At 36.9% G+C, this 22199-nt stretch overlaps 1 protein-coding gene across 1 annotated transcript; it reads left to right on the plus strand.

Moving 5' to 3' along the window:
- The first annotated feature begins 16895 nt into the window (after nt 1-16895).
- On the plus strand, nt 16896-17867 carry LOC131067029 (uncharacterized). The gene has a single exon (XM_058001964.2). The coding sequence runs from the start codon at nt 16896-16898 to the stop codon at nt 17865-17867; it is 972 nt and encodes a 323-aa protein (XP_057857947.2).
- The last annotated feature ends 4332 nt before the right edge of the window (nt 17868-22199 follow it).

Consider the following 22199-nt stretch of genomic DNA (forward strand, 5'->3'; position numbering starts at 1 on the left):
ATTCCTCTGTATCGGAGACAGGAAAACTTAACATCCCTAATTGTTATAAGCAAGGTTTTAAACCTCCTCCGGGTAACGACCCTAATAAATTTTGGAATGGGTGGTTTAGACAAGACAAAACCTCATGTGCTGATCGTGCTGAGGCCTGGTGGCCCACTGCCCTGGCCAAAAACCAGCTATCTAATTTGGATCAAGTTTGAAAAAATGAATACCGGTGAAGATACAATCCATCAGCTCATTTGGCCATCCACAAACTGGTAAGGAAAACTTCGAGACCCATTGTTATTTTGGATGATAATAAGATTAATTTGGCTAGGTCAAATCTTCAATATTTTTGTTTTTTTACCAAATTGGGTGGAGGTAAATGGTTAAGGGGAAATTTTGATAAATGGTGTAGATCACAATGGGGAGAGAACATTAACTTTAATGTCTTTCCAAATGATTATTATCTGATTGAGTTTATGAAAAATGAGGACATGTTTAATGCTAAAAATAAAGGTCCTTATACTTTGGATGGGATTGGGGTGCATATCATTGATTGCAAACCAAATTTTAACCCTCAGTTCTATACCTTGCCAGAAAAAATAGTCTGGTTAAGGTTATATAACTACCCACCAGACTATTGGCACATTGAGATCATAAAAGATATCTGCAAAGAGCTTGGCACCTTTGTTTTTGTGGATGATATTCTGGATGATAGGGTGTGGGGTAGCTTTATCAGGATATGCATTAATACTAGCCAGATCTCCAAAATCCTAGAAGAAGTCAAAATTATTGGGGCCGGAGAGATATGGATTCAAAGGATTGACAAGGAAGATCGGTTGCACCTTTGCCCCAAATGCTTCTCAAGGGAGAACATAGGTCTTGAATGTGAAGTATCTACCTCTATCCTTAAAAGAGGGCGCAAATGAAGGAAAACAATGCTAATAATCATAGGTATAGCTAATGGGAAATCCAAAATTAACTTAGGGAAGGGGAACCCCCTTCCCCAGGCTCCATGAGACTACTATCCTGGAATGTCAAGGGCCTTAATGCCCTTGACAAGTGGTGTTTAATTAAGCTCTGGATTGATGAGACTAAGGGGGATATTTGGGTATCACGGGAGACTAAATGGAGTCAGAACGAGATTGAAAAAAAAAAAAAAGTATAGAAATAATGGAAATGTCTATTAAGGCAATTTGAGGGAGCCTTTGGTGGCTTGGGAATAATCTGGAACCGTTTGAATGTTCAAGTCACTCTCCTTGGTGAAGATAAATATTGGCAGCATTGTCTAGTCACTAGTTTATGCAAAAATGAGAGTTTCAATCTCTTTAATGTCTACGGACATTCTGCTGCTAATGACAAATGTGAGCTTTGGGCACTCCTATCATACACATTCCAAAATATAACTATGGGCAGTTGTGTATTTGCGGGCTACTTCAATGCTATCTTGGCAAGTAATGAAAAGAAGGGTGGTATTCAGAGGATTTGTATGGCTCAGAAAGATTTCTAGGATTCTATTGATAAGAATTAGTTATTATATGTTGCCCCAAAGATTGGTACCTTTAAATGGACAAATAGGCATACTGTTTTCACGAAAATTGTAGAATGTCTTGACCGGTTTCTGGTGGCTAGTGATTGGCTAGCTCAAAATCTTAATCTTGAATCATCTATTCTAGCCCTTATAGGATAAGATCATTTCCCTATTTTCCTTAATGTGTCTCTAGGACATTCTAAGGGTGGTCATCCTTTCCGATTTGAATCGATGTGGATTAGAGTGCTAGATCTACGTGATTTGATAGCAGCATGGTGGAATGAACCGGTTCTTGAAAACAACTCAAGGTTGTTCAAGATAAATAAGAAACTCAAGTGTATTAAGATCAAAATCAAAGAGTGGAATTTGAGTCAGTTCCAAAACATCCATATGGAGAAACTCAAGGTTATGGCAAAACTAGAGGATCTTTCCAATTCTATCATTAAGTCAGGCATGAATGAAGTACTCTTCCAAAGGGAAAGCTCTCTCAAGTCTGAGCTAACTGAAATTCTCCAAACAATAAGTACCAAACTGGTACTGAGAGGGGGGGTGAATCAGTACAGTCACAAATTCTTACCTCTGAACTGGTTTGACTGCAAACACTGCTAATGTCTAACAGATAGTAACACCAGTCTAAAACAGAGTGCAACCGGTAAAGCCAAGAATGACTAAGACAAGCATTAACTGGTTAATCACTTAGCTTTCCACTCAACTTAATGCTACACTTCCATTTCACCTTTATGCATGAATAGATAATCTATCATCCAAAATGAAATAACAGCTAGGTCAACATGATTTACCATCAGACACAAATCACTTAAATCATCACATGAAAAATACTACACATGAAACACTGATTTTTCATGTGGAAACCCAACTGGGAAAAATCATGGTGGGAATGCATACCCACAAGCGGCTTTTTGAACTCTTTAGAAGTCTGCTATGTTAGGAGCCTAGTCTAGTTAAAGACTATTACAACAGGTTCTGCTAGGAACTAATAATGTTAGAGATCACCCGATTAAGGGATGGTTAAATACCTAGTTAAGGGTTAAACCTTGTTAGAGGTTACCTTCCTAGACGATTTCAAGAACTCAATGAGTTTGAGTCACCCTATTAAAGGATTTATAGCAAGCTGATTCAAGCTACTTGGTTAAGGGATTTTCCAACTGTTGAAGTGGTTAAAGATCAACAAGTATTACAATGATCTGATAATAGCACTCAATGCCTAATGCAGTTCCGCTTAAGTTCCTTCCTTCTGCACACACACTATGCAGGAATCAATCCTCTTATCTTGTCTGGTTTGGAAAGAATCGCGTATCTCTACACTTAGACACACACACACCATTTGCCAGCAACCTTAGCATAGAACACAACATCGACCTTATAGGAAACAGCTAGGTTGGTAGCATAAACCCTAAACCCTAAACATTTAGGTTAAACAATTCAGGCGGTTCAATCTTGGTCATTGAATACTTTGCATTTGAATGCAACAGTCTTGAACAGATCTCGAGACATTCTCCATCGCTCACTCTTCACCACTCCATGGAAGCTATAAGCCATCACACATTCTCCACCATTTATAGGGACTTCACACATTCCCGAGGTAGATAGGATCAATTTCCTTCATGCAAGATCCTTTACGCGCACAAGACTGACATGACACCATGATCTAATCCTTATTACAATTCTAACTCATCACACGATGTCATTGGTTGAATCACACAGGCTTGGAACACTACAACCACAAACCCTTAAGCTAAGACTACCAGCCAGTAGTCATACCATATTAAGTCTTCATAGAAAACATTCCATATGCCGGTTCACATTTCATCATACCGGTTGCTACTTCACCTATTGCACAATATACTGGTTTATAGCACTATACTAGTTCTCTTTGCCAACTGTTTAGTCTTCAATATACCTGTTCACTTCTTTGCACATATGTCAGTTAACCACAATGTACTGAGTCACATTTCAGCATATTGTTGGTTCACTCTCCAACATATTGACATCAATGACAACATAATATCATCATGTGAACATACTCTACACAAATGCCAACAATCTCCCCCTTTGGCATTGATGGCAATATACAAAGATTTCTCTTTCTGCATCACATCTTATCCCCATTGCTGCGGATATCATCTCCGCTTCTCATCTTCTCCCCCTTTGACAACAATGCCAAAGTGGAGGCACAATGTTTCCTGTTCCACCATGTTGCTCCTCCTGAGGATTAGCATCCTTCAACACATCAATCTGGAAAAATGTGGACACTACAATACTTGACTGATATGGAGTACATTCTTTCAGTTCACCTCTTGAGGGGGCAACATCCCTAGTTCACCTCTTAAATAGGTAAATGAAGCCTTTGGTAGAGGCTTGGTGAATATATTTGCTAACTGCTCCTTACTAGAAACATGTTCTAGTACAACCTCCTTGTTCTGAACCTTTTCCCTCAATAAATGATACTTGAGCTCAAAGTGCTTGGTTCTTGCATGCAAAACCAGATTCTTGGAAATGTTAATTGCACTTGTATTGTGATAAAATATACTTACCAGTTTAGATACAAGAACTTTGAAGCCATTCAATACATGCTTCATCCAAATAGTTTGGGTGTAGTTCATAAAAGATGCAGCATACTCCACTTCTGTTGTAGATTGAGAGATACAGCTCTGCTTTTTACTCATCTAAGAGACCAGTCTACTTCCAAGAAAGAATGCACCACCGATTGTGATTTTCCGGTCATCTACATTACCAACCCAATCAGCATCTGTGAACACTTTTATATTGAAATCATTATTGTATGGATACCATAACCCATAGTCAATAGTTCCCTTCAGATATCTAAGAATCTGCTTGACTGCTACTAAGTGGGATTCTCTAGGGCTTTGCTGAAACCGAGTGATAATACCCATTACATGTGAAATGTTCGGTCTGCTATGCACTACATAATGCAACTTACCAATCATTGATCAGTAATCTTTCTCATTTACCACCACTGAGTCATCTTCTTTTGACAGCTTACAACCAGTCACCATTGGTGTACCAACTCGTTTACTATCTTCCATGCCAAAGGTCTTCAACACCTCCTTGACATTCTTGGACTGAGTAATAAAGATTCCATCTTTCATTTGTTGAATCTGCAGTCTAATGAAGAACTTAATTTCCCATATGAGTGACATTTCAAACTCCTTTTTCATCTCATGAGTAAATTCATGACTCATCTTGTCATCACCTCCAAAGATGATGTCATCAACAAATACTTCATAGATCAGAATCTGATCTCCTTTTGATTTCAAGTAGATGTTGATATCTTCACTTGTTCTTTCAAATCCAATCTTCATAAGGTGGGAGTGCAAGCATTCATACCATGCTCTAGGTGCCTGCTTCAGTCCATACAAGGGTTTATGTAGCCTACACACCAAGTCACTATCTTTTGATAGGGAAAACCCATCTGGTTGCTCTATATACACCTCATCTTCAATTATTCTATTTAGGAATGTAGCTTTTACATCCATTTGGTATACCTTGAATCCTTTAAAAGCTGGATATGCAAGAAGCATATGAACTCCTTCCAATCTGGCTACTGGGGCAAAGGTTTCTCCATAATCTTCTCCTTGTTCTTGAGCATATCCTTTGCATACTAGTCTAGCTTTGTTCCTTACCACTATGCCATCCTCATTCAACTTGTTTTTGAAAACCCATTTGGTACCAATGACATTTTTATGCTCCGCTCTGGGCACCAAAGACCATGTACCATTCTTCTCTATCTAGTCAAGTTCCTCCTCCATTGCCTTGATCCAACCTTCATCTTTATGTGCCTCTTTTAATGATTTAGGCTCAAATTTAGAGATAATACAAGAATTATCTCTGACCTTTCTTCTTGTAAGGATTCCTGCATCCTTATCTCCTATGATCTTTTTTGGATCATGATTCAGTTTGACATATCGAGGAGTGATCTTGACTGATTCCTCCTACTTTTCTTCTTCATCCTCATCTTCATCATCATCAACATCTACCAGTGTGGGAACATTCTTAATGGTACTTGGCTGATTAGCAACTGGTTCCCAGAAGGTTACTACCGGTTCATCTATGACTTGCTTATTGTCAGTTTCCTTAGGTTTTCCAGATTTTTCATCAACTCTAACATTGATGCTTTCAACAATTCTCTGAGTCCTATTGTTGAAACATTTGAGAGCTTTTCTCTTGGTGGAATATCCTAGGAATATTCCTTCATCACATTTTGGATCAAACTTTCTCTGATGTTCACTCCTCTTGATATAACATTTGCTACCAAACATTCAAAAGTAGCTTACTATTGGTGTCTTATCAGTCTAATACTCATAAGGAGTCTTATCTTTTCCTTTCTTGATGAGTACCCTGTTCATTGTGTATACAGTAGTGCTCACCGCTTCTCTCCAAAAGGTGTGAGTGACTTCTCCTTATCAGCATAGTTCTAGCTGCTTCAACCATAGTCCGGTTGTTTCTCTCTGCTAAACCATTCTACTATATAGTCCAGGGGGCAGACAGTTGCCTCTTGGTGTCATTCTCTTCATAATATTTGTTGAATTCACTGGAAGTGAACTCTCCTCCTTGATCTGTAGGTCCCGAGGACAACTGAGAGGGGGGGGTGAATCAGTTGTCTAATAAATTCAAACCAAAATCTTATTAACCAACTTAATGCTTAGTACCGGTAAGATAGTTAAGTATGTCGGTAAACAGTGTTAATAGAAAATTGCTATACCGGTAAGAATTAATGCATGAAAAATAAACATAAAGTCATCCACAACATATGACACAAATATTTGTATGTGGAAACCTTGTAAGGGGAAAAACCATGGTGGGAAACCTTACCCACAATCAGATGATACTACTGCAGATAGAAAGTGTACAAAGAGGGGTCTGCACATGTAGAAAGGCCAACAACCTAGAGCTCACTGCTCAATCACAGATGCGAGTCACACTGACTACAGTTGGATGGTTAAATCCAATGAGAATGTACTGCACAAAATAGCATCTTCATATGCTGGATTCAGTACCGGTGTAATGCTGATATGCTTCTACAAAAACCTAGGTTCACCTTCAAATGATGTCTTCATGTATATCTCTGCTTGATCTTGCATATATCCTTCCTTAAATCTTTTTCGCATTCCACACTTGATCTTACAAATAAGATCTTACATTTATACCATACCTTAAGACCAATTTTAGTAGGTTGGCTCTACAAGATATTACAATAAAAACATTTTACAAATAATACAATATCCGATGCAATAACTAATTGAACATGTCGGCTTAATATATTTACAACAATAATAAATCATCTCCATAGCGTGCCATGCTGATCTGGAAAAGATAAACCTGCCAGTGTAACCCTAGATAACCTGGACCTATTTGTCGGTAAAAGCAAATATGCAAATAAGAATATGTCAATGATTATTACTTCAAAGAAAAGTGTCCACATGATGTCTTCGATATTACCAAGTGTCTTCCATGTCAATGCAGGTACCGGTGAACATTATATCCTACCGGTTAAGCATATACCGATGACTATTTTGAACAGTTTACTGATTGCCAGTGAATGTTGCTAGATCTCCAAAGTAGGTGTATTTAGCAGGTGTTGACATCAATGACAAAACCATACCAAAATACCAACATATCTTTTCCTTTCTTGATGAGTACCCGATTCATTGTGTATACAACAGTGCTCACCGCTTCTCTCCAAAAGGTGTGAGTGACTTTTCCTTATCAGCATAGTTCTAGTTGCTTCAACCATAGTCCAGTTGTTTCTCTCTGCTAAACCATTCTGCCATGGAGTTTGGGGGGTAGACAGTTGCCTCTTGATGTCGTTCTCTTCACAATATTTGTTGAATTCACTGGAAGTGAACTCTCCTCCTTGATCAGTTCTAAGGCATTTGACTCTTCTACCACTTTCCTTTTCTACCAATGCTGTAAAAGCTTTGAACTTTCCAAAAGCTTCAGACTTATCTTTCAAGAATGTGACCCACATCATTCTTAAGCAATCATCAGTCAGAATCATGAAATACCTATCTCCCTGCACACTCCTAGTTTTCATAGGACCACACAAATCAGTATCCACAAGATCAAGTAAATTTTCTGCAGTGAAAGATTTACCTTTGAAAGTTGAGGAAGACATTTTCCCAAGTTGACATTCCCTGCACAAAGGATTTTCTAGTTTGCTTAGCACTGACAATCCTCTGACTGTCTTTCTCTTGCTAGCCTTCACAATGTTATCAAAGTTTACATGGCAGAGTCTCCTATGCCATATCTAGCTATCATCAAATTTAGTCGTAAGACATGTACTTACATTTGCATCCAGCTGAAATAAGTTACCTTTGGTTTGCATACCGGTGGCCATTAATTCACCATTCTTTCCTTTGATTTTGCACACTCCATTTTTGAATCCAGAATAAGTCCACTATCATTTAGTTGGGCAACACTCAATAGATTGTCTCTGAGACCTTCCACCCAATACACATTATCAGCACTACTCTTTCCATTCAGAGAGATGGAACCTCTTCCTTTAACCATACATGGTGCATCATTACCAAAATGAACCACACCACCATCATATTATTCCAATGATAGAAACTTGCTCCGGTCACCAGTCATATGGTGAGAACAACCACTGTCAATAATCCACTCATTGGAATTATCAAAGTGGGAGACAAGAGCCTTCTTGTCTGACAGATCTTCCTTTACTGCAACAAGCACAATGCCTTCATTCTCTTCATCTTCTGATTCCTCATCTGTGAAACCTTCATCAACTGCAACAAAATAGTTTCTCTGGTTTCCTCCTTTGAATTACTTGAACCTCTCTAGTTTGTCCTTGTTGTCACCATTAGGATAGTTTATAGCAATATGTCCCATCCGATTACAAGAAAACAATTTCAAAGGGAGCTTACCTTTGTATTTACTGGTTCCTTTAGGAAGTTTCCTGGCAAGAAGAGCTTCAAATTCCATCAAGATCTTCTTATCATCCATTTCTCTCCTCTTTCTTGGTTCACCACTAGAGTTTCTTCTTTTCCTTTTCTGGATGGTACAACAGAAGCTTTAAAAGCTGATTCAGTCTTTTGAACACTACCATCAAAACTATTTAGCTCATAGGCTATCAACTATGCAATGATGGAGTCTAGGGATACATTAGTCTTGTCTATCGATCTCAACTCCTGAATAGTGGTAACCCTTATTGCATAGACCGGTAATAAGGATCTCAGAACTTTGCTTACTACAATGGAATCTTCCATTTTAACACCCATGCTCTTGATATATCCAATAACAATTTTGATTCTTATTCCATACTGTTGAATGGTCTCACCTTCAACCATCAGCATGTCTTCAAATTTCCCTCTAAGGCTTTCTTCCTTAGCTCGTTTTACATGCTCATCACCACCATAGATACTCTCAAGAGTGTCCCATACTTCTTTGGGATTATCTTTATCCTGGACATCAATAAACTCAATGTCAGATAAGCTGTTGATTAGGGCTTCCACGACCTGCCCATTCTCTTGTATTTCTCTCTTTTGATCATCGGTGAGGGTACTGGTAGGAATAACAAAAGCATTCTCAACATAGCTCCAGTGTTGAGAACCCATGTTTTCAATGTAAATCCTCATTCTATCCTTCCATATTTTGAAGTTATCTCTGTTGAACTTTGGACCTTCTCTCTTCATCATTACAATAGGATCTTTCCCTCAAGCGGTTAAGCTTACAGCATAGAGGACCTGGAGGAATCTCTGATACCAATTGATAACCTAATGATGAACAATAAGTACCAAACCGGTACTGAGAGGGGGGAGTGAATCAGTACAGTCACAAATTCTTACCTCTGAAACAGTTTGACTGCAAACACTGCTAATGTCTAATAGACAATAACACTAGTCTAAAACAGAGTGCAACCGGTAAAGCCAAGAATGACTGAGACAAGCATTAACCAGTTGATCACTTAGCTTTCCACTCAACCTAATGCTACACTTCCATTTCACCTTTATGCATAAATATATAATCTATCATTCGAAATGAAATAATAGCTAGGTCAGCATGATTTACCATCAAACACAAATTACTTAAATCATCACATGAAAAATACTACACATGACACACAGATTTTTCACATGGAAACCCAACTAGGAAAAACCGCGATGGGAATGAATACCCACAAGCTACTTTTTGAACTCTTTAGAAGTCCGCTCTATTAGGAGCCTAGTCCGGTTAAAGACTGTTACAATAGGTTCTTCTAGGAACTGATAATGCTAGAGATCACCTGGTTAAGGGATGGCTAAATACCTGTTCACTTCTTTGCACATATACCTATTAACCATATTGTACTGATTCACATTTCAGCATATTGTCGGTTCACTCTCTAACATATTGACATCAATGACAACATAATATCATCATGTCAACATACTCTGCACAAATGCCAACAATCTTAGCTAAATGAAATTCTTTGACGTGAAGAAATTCACTAGAGATAGAAATCCAAAGAACTTTGGCTCAAGGATGGTGATAGAAATACCAAGTTCTTCTACAGATCGGCTATTACCAACTGTAGTAGGTCTAGAATATCGGAGGTGGTAAAACTAGATGGTAGTTTTGCCAGAGATTAAGAGGATATTGCCCAGGAAGCAATAAGAAATTTTGAATCTCTGATGAATGGAAATTGTCAGAATGTTCAGGAAGCAAGAAACAAAATTCTAGATGCAATCCCTCCTTTAGTTACTGAAAGACACAATACTGAAAGGCCCTGATGGTTTACCTGCAGCCTTCTTTCAACATTTCTCAGATATTATTGCCCTGGATTTGCACCTAGCGATAGAAGAATCCAAGAAAAAATGACTATGTTGGGAGCCATTAATCATACCTTTCTAGCCTTAGTACCGAAAAATAAGAACCCTCAGCAAATGGGTGATTTTAGACCAATTTCTTTATGCAAATCAGTTTACAAAATAGTAACAAAGATCATTGCTAACAGGCTAAATCCTCTTCTAAAATATATTATTTTAGATGAAAAGAGTAGCATTTCCCCTGGTTTCTCTATTGTTGAAGGCATCATCTCTACTCATGAAACTCTCCACTCTGCTAGGAAGACTAAAGCTTCCTGTATGATATTAAAGATGAATATCATGGAAGCCTATGATATGGTGGATAGGGAATTTCTTGTAGAAGTATTGAGGAAATTTGGCATTTGTAATGAATAGATCACTTGGGTCAAGAATTGTCTATCAACCCCTAAATTCTCAGTTCTAGTTAATGGTTAATCTCATGGTTTTTTCCTTACAACAAAAGGCATTCACCAAGGGGATCCTATGTCAGCATTTATGTTTATAATTATGGCTGAAGCTTTAGGTCAGATGATTAAATCTCTTCACTGTGATGGTCGTTGGCTGGGTGTCAATGTGGCTACAGGAGTTGAACATTCAACCCACTTGCAATTTGCTGATGATACTATTCTTTTTGGAGCCTCTATCAGAAGAGAGGCAAGGATAATAAATACATGCTTGAATGACTATTGCAAGGCTTTGTGGCAAAAAATCAATTGGAACAAGTCAGAAGTTTTCTTTATCAACACGATGCTGAATATGCAAGTTGTCCTATCAAGAATTCTTAATTTAAGAGTGCAAAAATTTCCAGGTAAATTCCTTGGGGCTCCTCTTTTTAGTGGCCGCTATTGGACACATCTTATTGAGAAATGTAAATCTAGGCTTGAAAATTAGAAAGGGAAGTGGTTATCATCTACCGGCAAGCTTACTATGATAAAATTAGTCCTCTATGCCATAGCGGTTTTCTCCATCGCTTGTATGAAGATACTAGTTGCCATAGAAGATGAGTTAATCACTATAATGAGAAATTTCCTATGGAATGAATCAAATGACAAAGGGAAGTTTCCACCTATTGCCTGGCAAAAAATAAGCCAACCAAAAAATGCTGGAGGTGCTGGCATTCGACAGATTTCTATTATGAATTTGGCTATGGGTGAAAAATTGGTGTGGGATATTTGTAGAGGCAGTAATCAAAGATGGAAAAGAATCCTTAAATATAAATATCTAGACTCACTTGATCCTAAAAGGATTCTCACAGTTACCAACCCTCCTAGGGAATATTGTTAAAAAACAAAATAAATCTTGTTTTTATTAGATAAGATAGAGAGAAGGTGCCATGCCCATAAGTAAATTATGTTACTCGTACACACAACGAAACATATTCAAATTAAGGATGTCAACACGCGACAACGGTGTACTTCATTAAATCACACCAATCCACCAATAGACACTCTCCATGGCCATTTGCAATTTTATTCTAGAATGTGGAGAAATCATTAGTGATCAGGTCACTTGGGATGTCAAAAATGGGAGGAATGCATCCTTTTGGATGGATTCTTGGAGTGGCATAGAAGCCTTGTGTCATAACCACTTTATTAAACCTATAATGAGAGAAACATGTTGGCTTTCGGGTCACAAGGTCTATGATTATGATCGTTCGATTAAGGAGAATGGTATGGACAAATGGGTGTGGAACTCTCTAGACCCATTGGTTTTAGCCCAAAATCAGAAAGACCTTCTTGCTGATATTCATCCATCCCTGAATGAGGATATCATTAGATGGTGTGGCTCTTCTAATGGTAAGTATAAGGTATGTTTTGGCTATAAATTGAAAGAAGCTGCAATAGATAAGAAGGATTGGTTGGCTAGGTTGTTTCGGCACAAACATCTTCTTCCTAAAGTAGGTTCCTTTGCTTGGATGGCTTTCCAGAGGAAAATCTTAACTAATGAAAGACTCCATAAATTAGGTATTAATGGGCTAGTAGATGTGTATAATGTTGGAATCAAGAGGAAACAACTGATCACCTTTTGCTACAGTGCAATTTCTCCAGCAACTGTTGGCGGCATTTTATGGGTAAGTTAAATCTAGTATGCCCTTTTCTAAAAGGGTTGGATGATTGGTTTCTACTATGGCTAGTTAGCCCTCTTTGGGAAAATTGAGAACCACCTAGTTGACCTCCTGAATGAAGCGGCCAAGTCCAAATTATTGAAAAAGAATCTATACACTGACTGGGATTGGAAGTTAAATATTGCGTTCCCAAACTTGATCATCCCCTTGCTTTTCAGTAATGGAAATCCTAAGATACTAGTTAATCCAAGATTGAAAGTGCAATGGGAGGCTCCAGAACTAGGGTGGCATAAGATTAACTTCGATGGTGCCTGTGCAGGGAATCCGGGGAGTATTGGTATTGGATGTTGTATTAGAGATTCTGAAGTCATCTACATTAACGAAATTTCTGACGACATCAGTCTAGCCACTAACAATGAGGTTGAATTTCAAGAAACATTAAGAGGTTTTCAATTGGGGGTTGAGTTGGGGATAAAAAGAATCCATTTGGAGGGTGATTCATTAAATGTTATCAATGGTGTTCGTAATAACCATACCCCCAGTTGGCGTCTCAACCTATGGTGGGTTTGCTTGAGACCTTTGAAGATTTTCAGATCAGCCATATCTATAAAGAAGGCAATTTGGAAGTAGACAGACTATCTAAGATGACAATTGCAGATGGTGGTCTTCATCTAGGCATATGGCTCAGGTTTAGGTAAATTTTGATAATAACAATTATTATAGTTTAATGTTGCATTTATTTTGGCAGAGGAATGAACCACTTTGGTTCCTCGAAGTTTTGGTCTCTACCAGTTGGGAGTACATACTGGGGGATGTACCCTTACCGAGTATGGGTCTCCCTCAAATGGTGGTTTTCATGGCTCCTACGATAGGGGTATCAGTCCTGACTTCCCGGTCTTTATTGGTTGGCATTGCCGTTGTTTACATAGGCCTCTTGCACCTTTCCCCTGAACTGGTAATTTTTATGCGTTGGTTTAGGATCTCTTCAAGGTTACTCCAGTGCCTTTGTTGGTGCTACTAGAATGATAGTCTAACAAATTTCTGATAAGCGGCTGCATTTGTTTCTCTCTTCAGACACCCAGTTTGGATGGAGGCACGTCTACATTTTGATTATGGTGATTATTATGGCAGAAGTGTTACACCCGATCTTGTTCTAAGAAGGGATGTTTGTGCCCCCGATGGTATTGGCCCCTACCGGTTGGTAGTTCTTATGGGGAGATGTATTCTTACCGACCTCCTGACTATCCCCAACTAGTATTCTTTATGGTTTTGGTAGTATGATCTCACCAAGTTCATTAACTCAAAGTCTGGTTTAGATGATGTCAGAAGATATCTTTTTTTCATCATTACTTTGAGATAAGATAAAGTCAGATGACCACTGACATCAAAGAGGCAATCAATTGCGATTAAGGTGGCATGCTTAAGATGTACCTTGTTTGTGCGAAGTAATTTGGCTCGCTTAGTTAAGCCCTCGAGCTCCTCAACCTTTATGAGCTGGCAAGATAAATAAAGGATGACCTGCTTATTTTTAACATATCAAACTCTTCCCATTTCTTGCTCTACTGCTTACAATGGAAACACCAATTTTGTTGGAGGCAACCTATCGTCAGATGGCTTTCCTAGGCAAAATCTCTGATAAACGCCTGCAAGCAGTTCTCTCCTCGACTCACCCTTTGATTCTGCACCATGTTAAAATAATTTTGGAGGAGGAATTTCTTAATGCATACCATAGATACAAAGCTAATGTAGACATCCTGACTTTCTTCCTAGCCATGTTGCTCTATATGGGGACTAGCAAGCAAAGGGCGAAGCTTCTCACCCAAACGGTGTTTGAGCATCGCTTTCTTGGGGAAATTGACGCAGTATTGGATAATGTTGATGAAAATATCAGATTGCCCTTTCCCCAAAATTATTATATGAGTTTGGGAAATGGTGCGGAGGTACAAAAAATGGTGATCATAAAGTCTCTTGACTTCAATGCCTTGGAAGCCTCCTGGCCTATCATTACTAGAAATATTGAGTTACTTTTCAAGGTTGTCAGTATACTTCCCAACTTCAAGGCTCCCTGGAGAAGCACTTATATCCAAGAGGAAGGGCTTTTGAGTAGATAAGAACTTGGTATTATGGCCAACGGTGACATAGTTGAGGGCAAGTCTTGGAGGCTTCACCGTGGAGAAGAGTGGATTCCAAATGATGACCGTCACCTCTAGGAGAAAACAGAATCATTGGCCCATGCAGCTTGCAGGAATGATTGCCTGGTAATTTTTGATGTAGTTGCTGCTCCTGCTCCCAGTACCGAGGACCCAGACTCAAGTGCAAAAGAATATTTATTTCCATGTTCATTTTCATACACTGTTTAGTTGATTGTAGGCCTTTGGTTCAATCGACATTTTTCTCCTCTAGTTGTTTTCTCCTAGATTTTTAGCATCTCAACCAGCGTGGCTAGCTTTTTTGTATTTACTGTTGGAGCAATGGCAAGGGGTTTTCTTAATGGTCCTTTCCCCCTACGGCTCTTTCTGAACCAATTATGTATTTTTCAAGTCTTGATTAATACAAGGGTGCTACCCCTCTAAAGTTATTAATCTATTTTTAAAAAAGTTATATTCTATAAAGAATGCAAGTTCCTTTGTAATGTACGAAATACCATCTTTAAATGATATTTTCTAAAAGTATATTTCTCATTTTGAATCATAGTTTAATGACATTATTCTAGTAGCTTTTTCTATTATTTCCAAATGTCTTCTTAAGAGTTCTTTGAAAAACGTTTTGAGCTTTATTCCAATCCAATGTTTAGGAATATATTAATTCTCATTCCATGTTTTGAGTCAAGTGTCTCGTTTTTCTTTTATTTATTGGATTTTTCCCATACATAGCTGTCTCATTCTTGGTTATTTACAAAAATATTGTTCTTCTAGTGTACTCCCCAAATACCATTTTGCAAGACTCAAGCATACAATCTCTTTATTCTTTGATTATGATATCTAACCCTTCCTTGTAATTTTATCTATTTATCTATGATGATTGTTCGCTAAATATTATATCACATTCACATTATTTTACATTTATATTTTTACATATACAATAGATAAATTAACACATACGATTATCTTGTTATTTCAACCTTAATATTGATTTTCACTTCTTCACACAAAATTTAAATTAATCATTTTAATTATATCATATAAAATTAATAATTTATCTATTTTTTTAACACCTTATTATCAATCCAAAATTAAATTGTATTTCTTTCGAAAAATTTCTATGCATGATAAATTTGATCACCAATGAAATTTATACATTTTATAAATGCTTTGTGTTGGAGATTGTAATCCCAACTACCATCACCCAACAATCGCATCTTACTTCTGTCAATCCTAGCTTATAGGCATATCCTTTAACATTAAAGACAAGCAATGAAGGGCAATTTTGGTAAGGTTTGGTTTGATTTCATTCAACCTATCAATTGTTCCAGTTGCAGATTTCACATGGCTTTTGGGTGTTGAAATTAATCTTCAACTGCCCACCTACTCCTTCGTAGACTGCTATCCATCCCATCTACTCAATTTTACCATGCTCATGCCTTCCTTGTTACTCCAAACATGATAGTTTTTTGAATTAAAAATATTGATTGCAATCTTTTTTTTGATGTACATACAAGACAGTAGTAAATGGACTTGAACTAAATATAATTTTCTCTTTTGTTTTCTTCTTCTTCTTCTTCTAGATTTTGTAGAAGAGTCTAAAAGTTGTATTATTTTAATATACAAAAACTAATTTGTAAGAAGTGTTGTAGTAGAGGTAATGCTAGGATAGCAACACAGAGAAAATAGAGTAGATGCGGCTGCAGTAACAGAAAATCAGAACTGGGGACTTGTTTTGATGCATTAGATTGGAAAGAACAACAACTCTGTTTTGAATCAGATTGTATATCTTTTATGTATGAATATGTATGAAGTGTTCATAGCTATAAAGCTCATGTTTTTGTCTTGTCTCTACTATATTCTACTTATAATTTGTTTAGTTTCTATATCCTCTGCCTCTCTTTCCAATAGTGGTATCAGAGCTGAAGGTTAAAAGTTATTGGGTGAAGTGATTGAGAAAGTCTTTTCAAAGAGATAGAAGGGTTTTTCACAGTCTACAATGGCAGCTCCAAGCACAAGTTTGACAAATCCACAGATTCCACAGTTTAATGGGAAAAATTATGATTATTGGGCAATCACAATGAAGGCATTATTTTGTGCGCAAGATTTATGGGAGTTTGTTGAAAATGGCTACCAAGAACCAGTAGATGCAACAGCATATAATGCATTAACTCAAGCAGAGAAAGACTTATTGAAGGAAAATAAAAAAGAAAGATTCAAAAGCCCTCTTCTTCATATTTCAAGGAGTGAATGAAAGCATTTCTCCAAGGATTCAAGTAGCAACAAAGTCCAAGCAAGCATGGGACATTCTTCAAACAACCTATCAAGGAATGGAAAAGGTAAAAATAGCTAAGTTGCAAATGTTAAGAAGAGATTTTGAGACCATCTACATGAAAGAATCAAATACAATAGACTCATTTTTCACTCAAATCATTGGATTAGTAAACCAAATCAGATCTCATGGTGAAAACCTTGAAGAAAGAAGAGTGGTTGAAAAGATTTTGAGAAGTTTGCCTACAAGATTTGAATCTATTGTGGTGGCCATAGAAGAGACAAAGAATCTATCACAATTTCCAGTGGATGAGCTTCATGCTTCACTCATTTCTCATGAGCATAGACTGAGTAGGTCAACAAATTCAAATTTGGAGCATGCATTCAAGACACAAGTTTCAATCAGCCATGATAGAGGTAGGGGAAGAACAAATTTCAGAGGTAGAGGAAGAAATGCATATAGAGATGGAAGAGGCAGCCCATCAAACTCAAGTGGAAGAGGTAGCAGCCCATCAAGCTCAAGTGGAAGAGGCAACTATCAAAAATCAACTCAAAATCAGCTCCAAAGCCAAAGGTATGACAAATCATCAGTCCAATGTCATTATTGCAAGAAATTTGGGCATTACATTAATGAATGTAGAAAGAAGCAATATGATTCTAGACAACAAAGTGCAAATTTTACCAAGGAAAATCAAACTCAGGATAACATGTTCATAGCTTGTAATGTTGCACAAGAAAGTGAGAAAGATATATGGTTTTTAGATTCGGGTTGTAGCAATCATATGACTGGAAATTTGGAAATGTTTTCTAGTTTGGATGAGAGTGTAAAATCAGATGTAACATTGGGGAATGACAACAAAGTTTCAGTTATGGTTAAAGGAAGTGTCAACATTCTAACCAAAATGGGGGTGAAAAAGTATATTTTAGATGTGTATTTTGTTCCTGGACTGAAACATAACTTAATGAGTATAGGGAAGCTCATTCAAAAGGGTATAGAGTTTATTTCAAGAACAAAGAATGCACAATTTTAGACAAATTTCCAAGAAATTAGCTCATAGCAAAAGTCCAAATGACAAGCAATAGAATGTTTCCGCTAATGATAAAACCAGATTTGAAAGTAGACTTTTCTCAAGAACATAACACAATAAATCCATGAGTGCATGAAGGAAAAGTTGCAGCAGTCCCCCAAGTAGTTTATCAAGCTGAAATTAAAGATGAAAATTGGTTATGGAACCTAAGATTTGGGCACCTAAACTTTGGATACTTAAACTTATTGCATAAGAAGAAAATGGTGATGGGGTTGCCACTAATAGAAAAACCTGATAGAATATGTGAAGGATGTATTTTGGGTAAACAACATAGAGAATCATTTCCAGTCGGAAAGTCAATTCATGCAAATAAACCATTAGAGATTATTCATTTAGATTTGTGTGGTCCAATGCAAACACATTCCATTGGTGCAAGCTACTACTTCTTGACATTCATTGATGACTTCACAAGAAAAATATGGGTCTACTTTCTAATACATAAGCATGAGGCATTTCATTATTTCCATCAATTCAAGGTTTTTGTTGAGAAACAAAGTGGGCACTACATCAAAGCATTGATTATAGATAGAGGAGGTGAATATATCTCAAATGACTTCATAAGATTTTGCAAAGACCATGGAATCCACAAACAATTTACTACAAGGTATACCCCACAACAAAATGGTGTCGCTGAAAGGAAAAATAGAACAATAATGAAAATGGCAAGAAGCATGTTGAAGGAAAAAAAATTGTCAAATGAGTATTGGGCTGAAGCAGTAGCATGTGCAACATATATAATTAATAGATCTCCTACTAAAAGTGTTATCAATATGATTCTGGAAGAAGCATGGAGTGGAAGAAAACATAATATTTCTCATATGAAAGTATTTGTATGTGTGGCATATGCACATGTGCTAGATGAGTTGAGAAGAAAGTTCGACAGCAAAGGAAAAAAATGTATATTTGTGGGATATAGTGATGAGTCAAAGGCATACAAGTTATACAATCCAATAAGCCAAAAGGTTATAATCAACAGAGATGTGCAATTCATAAAAGATGAAGCATGGGATGGAACTTTGGATAAAACAATGAATATTGCAACCAACCTACCACAAGAAGAAAATGAAGATTTTATATCAGCAAGTATTCCTTCAAATGTGACTCCTCCTATAGCTGGTCAAGGTCAACAAAGTGGACAACAAATGACACCATCAAGTGTAAGGACAACCCCACACACTCAAGCAAATACTCCATCAAATGTGCAATTAACACCATCTTCAATTGGCAGTCTTGGTGCTGGATCATCAAGCCCACATTCAACAAATTCAAGTGACATGTCCAATCCTACATTAGCAATCTTGAGGAGACAAAAAATTAGAAGTTTAAGGGAGATTTATGAACAAAATGAAGGTGAAAATAATGCAGGTCAGACTTCTCATTTTTCTTTATACTCGCATGTAGATTTTCCAATTCATTTTGAAGAAGCTATTAAGGAACAAAAATGGGTGCAAGCAATGAATGAAGAAATTGATGCAATTAAAAAGAATGAAACATGGGAGTTAGTTAGTCTTCCACAAGGAAAAGAGGTGATAGGAGTGAAGTGGGTTTACAAAACAAAATTGAATGCAAATGGAGATGTGCAAAAATGCAAGGCAAGGTTGGTGGCAAAAGGTTATTCACAACAACCCAGGGTAGACTACAATGAGACATTTGCACCGGTTGCTCGCTTAGACACCGTGAGAACAATACTAGCCATAGCAGCTCAAAAAAAGTGGGCAGTATATCAAATGGATGTGAAATCAGCTTTCTTAAATGGTATTTTAGAAGAAGAAGTCTATGTGGAGTAGCCACCTAGATATGAGATTTTGGGTCATGAAAACAAGGTTTACAAGCTCAAGAAGGCACTGTATGGACTCAAACAAGCCCCAAGAGCATGGTATAGAAGAATTGATAGTTATCTTTTACAAAATGGATTCAATAGGTGTAGCAGTGAGCCTACATTGTATACCAAGATGAATGAGCAAGGTGAGATCATGATTGTTTGTTTATATGTTGATGACTTGATATTCACTAGTGATCTTTCAATTGACATGTTCAAATCAGCTATGAAGAAAGAATTTGAGATGACTGATTTGGGTTTAATGAGATATTTTCTTGGAATTGAAGTAAGTCAAAATGATAAAGGTATTTTCATTTCACAATCTAAGTATGCAAATGATATTTTGAAGAGGTTCAATATGATGAATTGCAAATCAGCCCCAACACCAATAGTGACAGGTTTAAAGTTTTGTAAAGATGACAAAGGAGCTTATGTAAATCCAAATTTTTATAAAAAATTGTTGGTAGTCTCATGTATCTAACAGCCACAAGGCTAGATATAATGTTTGGAGTTAGCCTCATTTCAAGGTTCATGGAGTCTCCAAAAGTTACACACTGGAATGCTGGAAAAAGGATTTTGAAATATATTAGTGGAACAAAGAATTATGGAATATTTAACTCAAGGTCAAATGATTTCATGTTGATAGGATACATGAATAGTGATTGTGTTGGAAACATAGATGATAGGAAAAGCACTTCAGGCTATGCTTTTCATTTTGGATCAAGCGTAGTATCATGGGCTTCAAAGAAACAACCAATAGTTACTCTTTCATCAGTTGAAGTAGAGTATGTTGCAGCGACAGGGGCAACATGTCAAGCCATTTGGATGAGAAGAATGTTGAAAGAATTGAGGTATGAATAAGAAAGTGCAACAAAAATATATTGTGACAATAACTCAGCTATAGCATTGTCAAAAAATCTATTATTTCACAAAAGGAGCAAGCATATAGACACAAGGTATCAGTTCATCAGAGAGTTGATCAACAATGGAGAAATAATTTTGGAACATTGCAAGTCATAAGACCAATTTGCTGATATCTTCACCAAACCACTGGGAAAAGAAAGTTTTGTGCATCAACGAAACAACTTGGGTATTATAGATGGCAGTTGCGATTAAGGGGGAGTGTTGAAATTAATCTTCAACTACCCACCTACTCCTCCATAGACTACTATCCATCCCATCTACTCAACTTTACCATGCCCATTCCTTCCTTCTTACTCCAAACATGACAATTTTTTGAATTAAAAATATTGATTGCAATGTTTTCTTTATGTACATACAAGACAGTAGTAAATGGACTTGAACTAAATAGAATTTATTGTTTTGTTTTCTTCTTCTTCTTCTTCTAGATTTTGTAGAAGATTCTAGAAGTTGTATTATTTTAATAAAATAAAAGCTAATTTGTAAGAAGTGTTGTAGAAGAGGTAATGCTGGGATAGCAACACAAAGAAAACAGATTAGATGTGGCTATAGTAACAAAAAATTAGAACTAGGGACTTGTTTTGATGCATTAGGCTAGAAAGAACAACAACTCTGTTTTAAATTAGATTGTATATCTGTTATGTATGAATATATATGAAGTGTTCATAGCTATAAAGCTCATTTTTCTATCTTGTCTCTATTATACTTTATTTATAATTTGTTTAGTTTCTATATCCTTTGCCTCTCTTTCCAACATTGGGATGACTAAAATGCTATTTTATATGTGTCTCTCTCACCTTTGCAAATGTGTAGTTGTCTATATAATATGTGGGTTAACATTTTGTAAACACTCTTAGCTATGAAGAGCTATGAAATTGTAAATTTGTGAAATGCTATGAAGTCCAATTTAAGTCTGTGTAAATATGGATAGAGATGAAGCTCACATGATAGTGTAATATTTAAATTTGTTTAATATAAAATGTTATGTTTTTCTTTATTTCTGCTCCCTTGTTTCTTTCTTTTGGTATCAAAGAAGGGATATCAAGGTAGTGTTTAGGTTGCAGAGAGATATTATTTGCTGCGAAAGAGAATAAGCCTATGAAGGCGATGAGGAGGCCTCTGGTTGTGGGCTGAGAATGCAATGTGCACAACCATTGAAGGTTGAAAAGTTGTTGAACAAGCTAGATTTGAAGTAAGAGTTTACAACTAATATCAAAGGAATGTTAGGCATATTTGGAGAGGCTGTAGTCCCCAAGCAAGATGTTAAAAGTTACCAATAGTAGAAGATCTGGAACAAATCAAAGAAAAGAGATGAGTATTTACCTCTCATGATTTCATTAAGACGTTGCCATAGAAGTTTGTAGTTTTCAAAAGCCTTGAGACAAAAGATAATAGTTTTTTGAAGTACGCCTAGGAAAAGGATCGTTCCCATTGAAGTTTGAAATAAATCTCCAAAAACTAGCACTTCCACATCGAGAGATTGCAAGCTAGTCGTAGCTGTCAAGTAAGAATAAAAATAAAGGAAAGAAACTAAA

Source organism: Cryptomeria japonica, chromosome 8 (assembly GCF_030272615.1).
Source record: "Cryptomeria japonica chromosome 8, Sugi_1.0, whole genome shotgun sequence".
Classification (NCBI taxonomy): Eukaryota; Viridiplantae; Streptophyta; class Pinopsida; order Cupressales; family Cupressaceae; genus Cryptomeria; species Cryptomeria japonica.

Excerpts from the sequence above, each read along its gene's own strand:
- LOC131067029 (XM_058001964.2), top strand. The coding sequence starts at position 16,896 with ATGGAAAAGGTAAAAATAGCTAAGTTGCAAATGTTAAGAAGAGATTTT.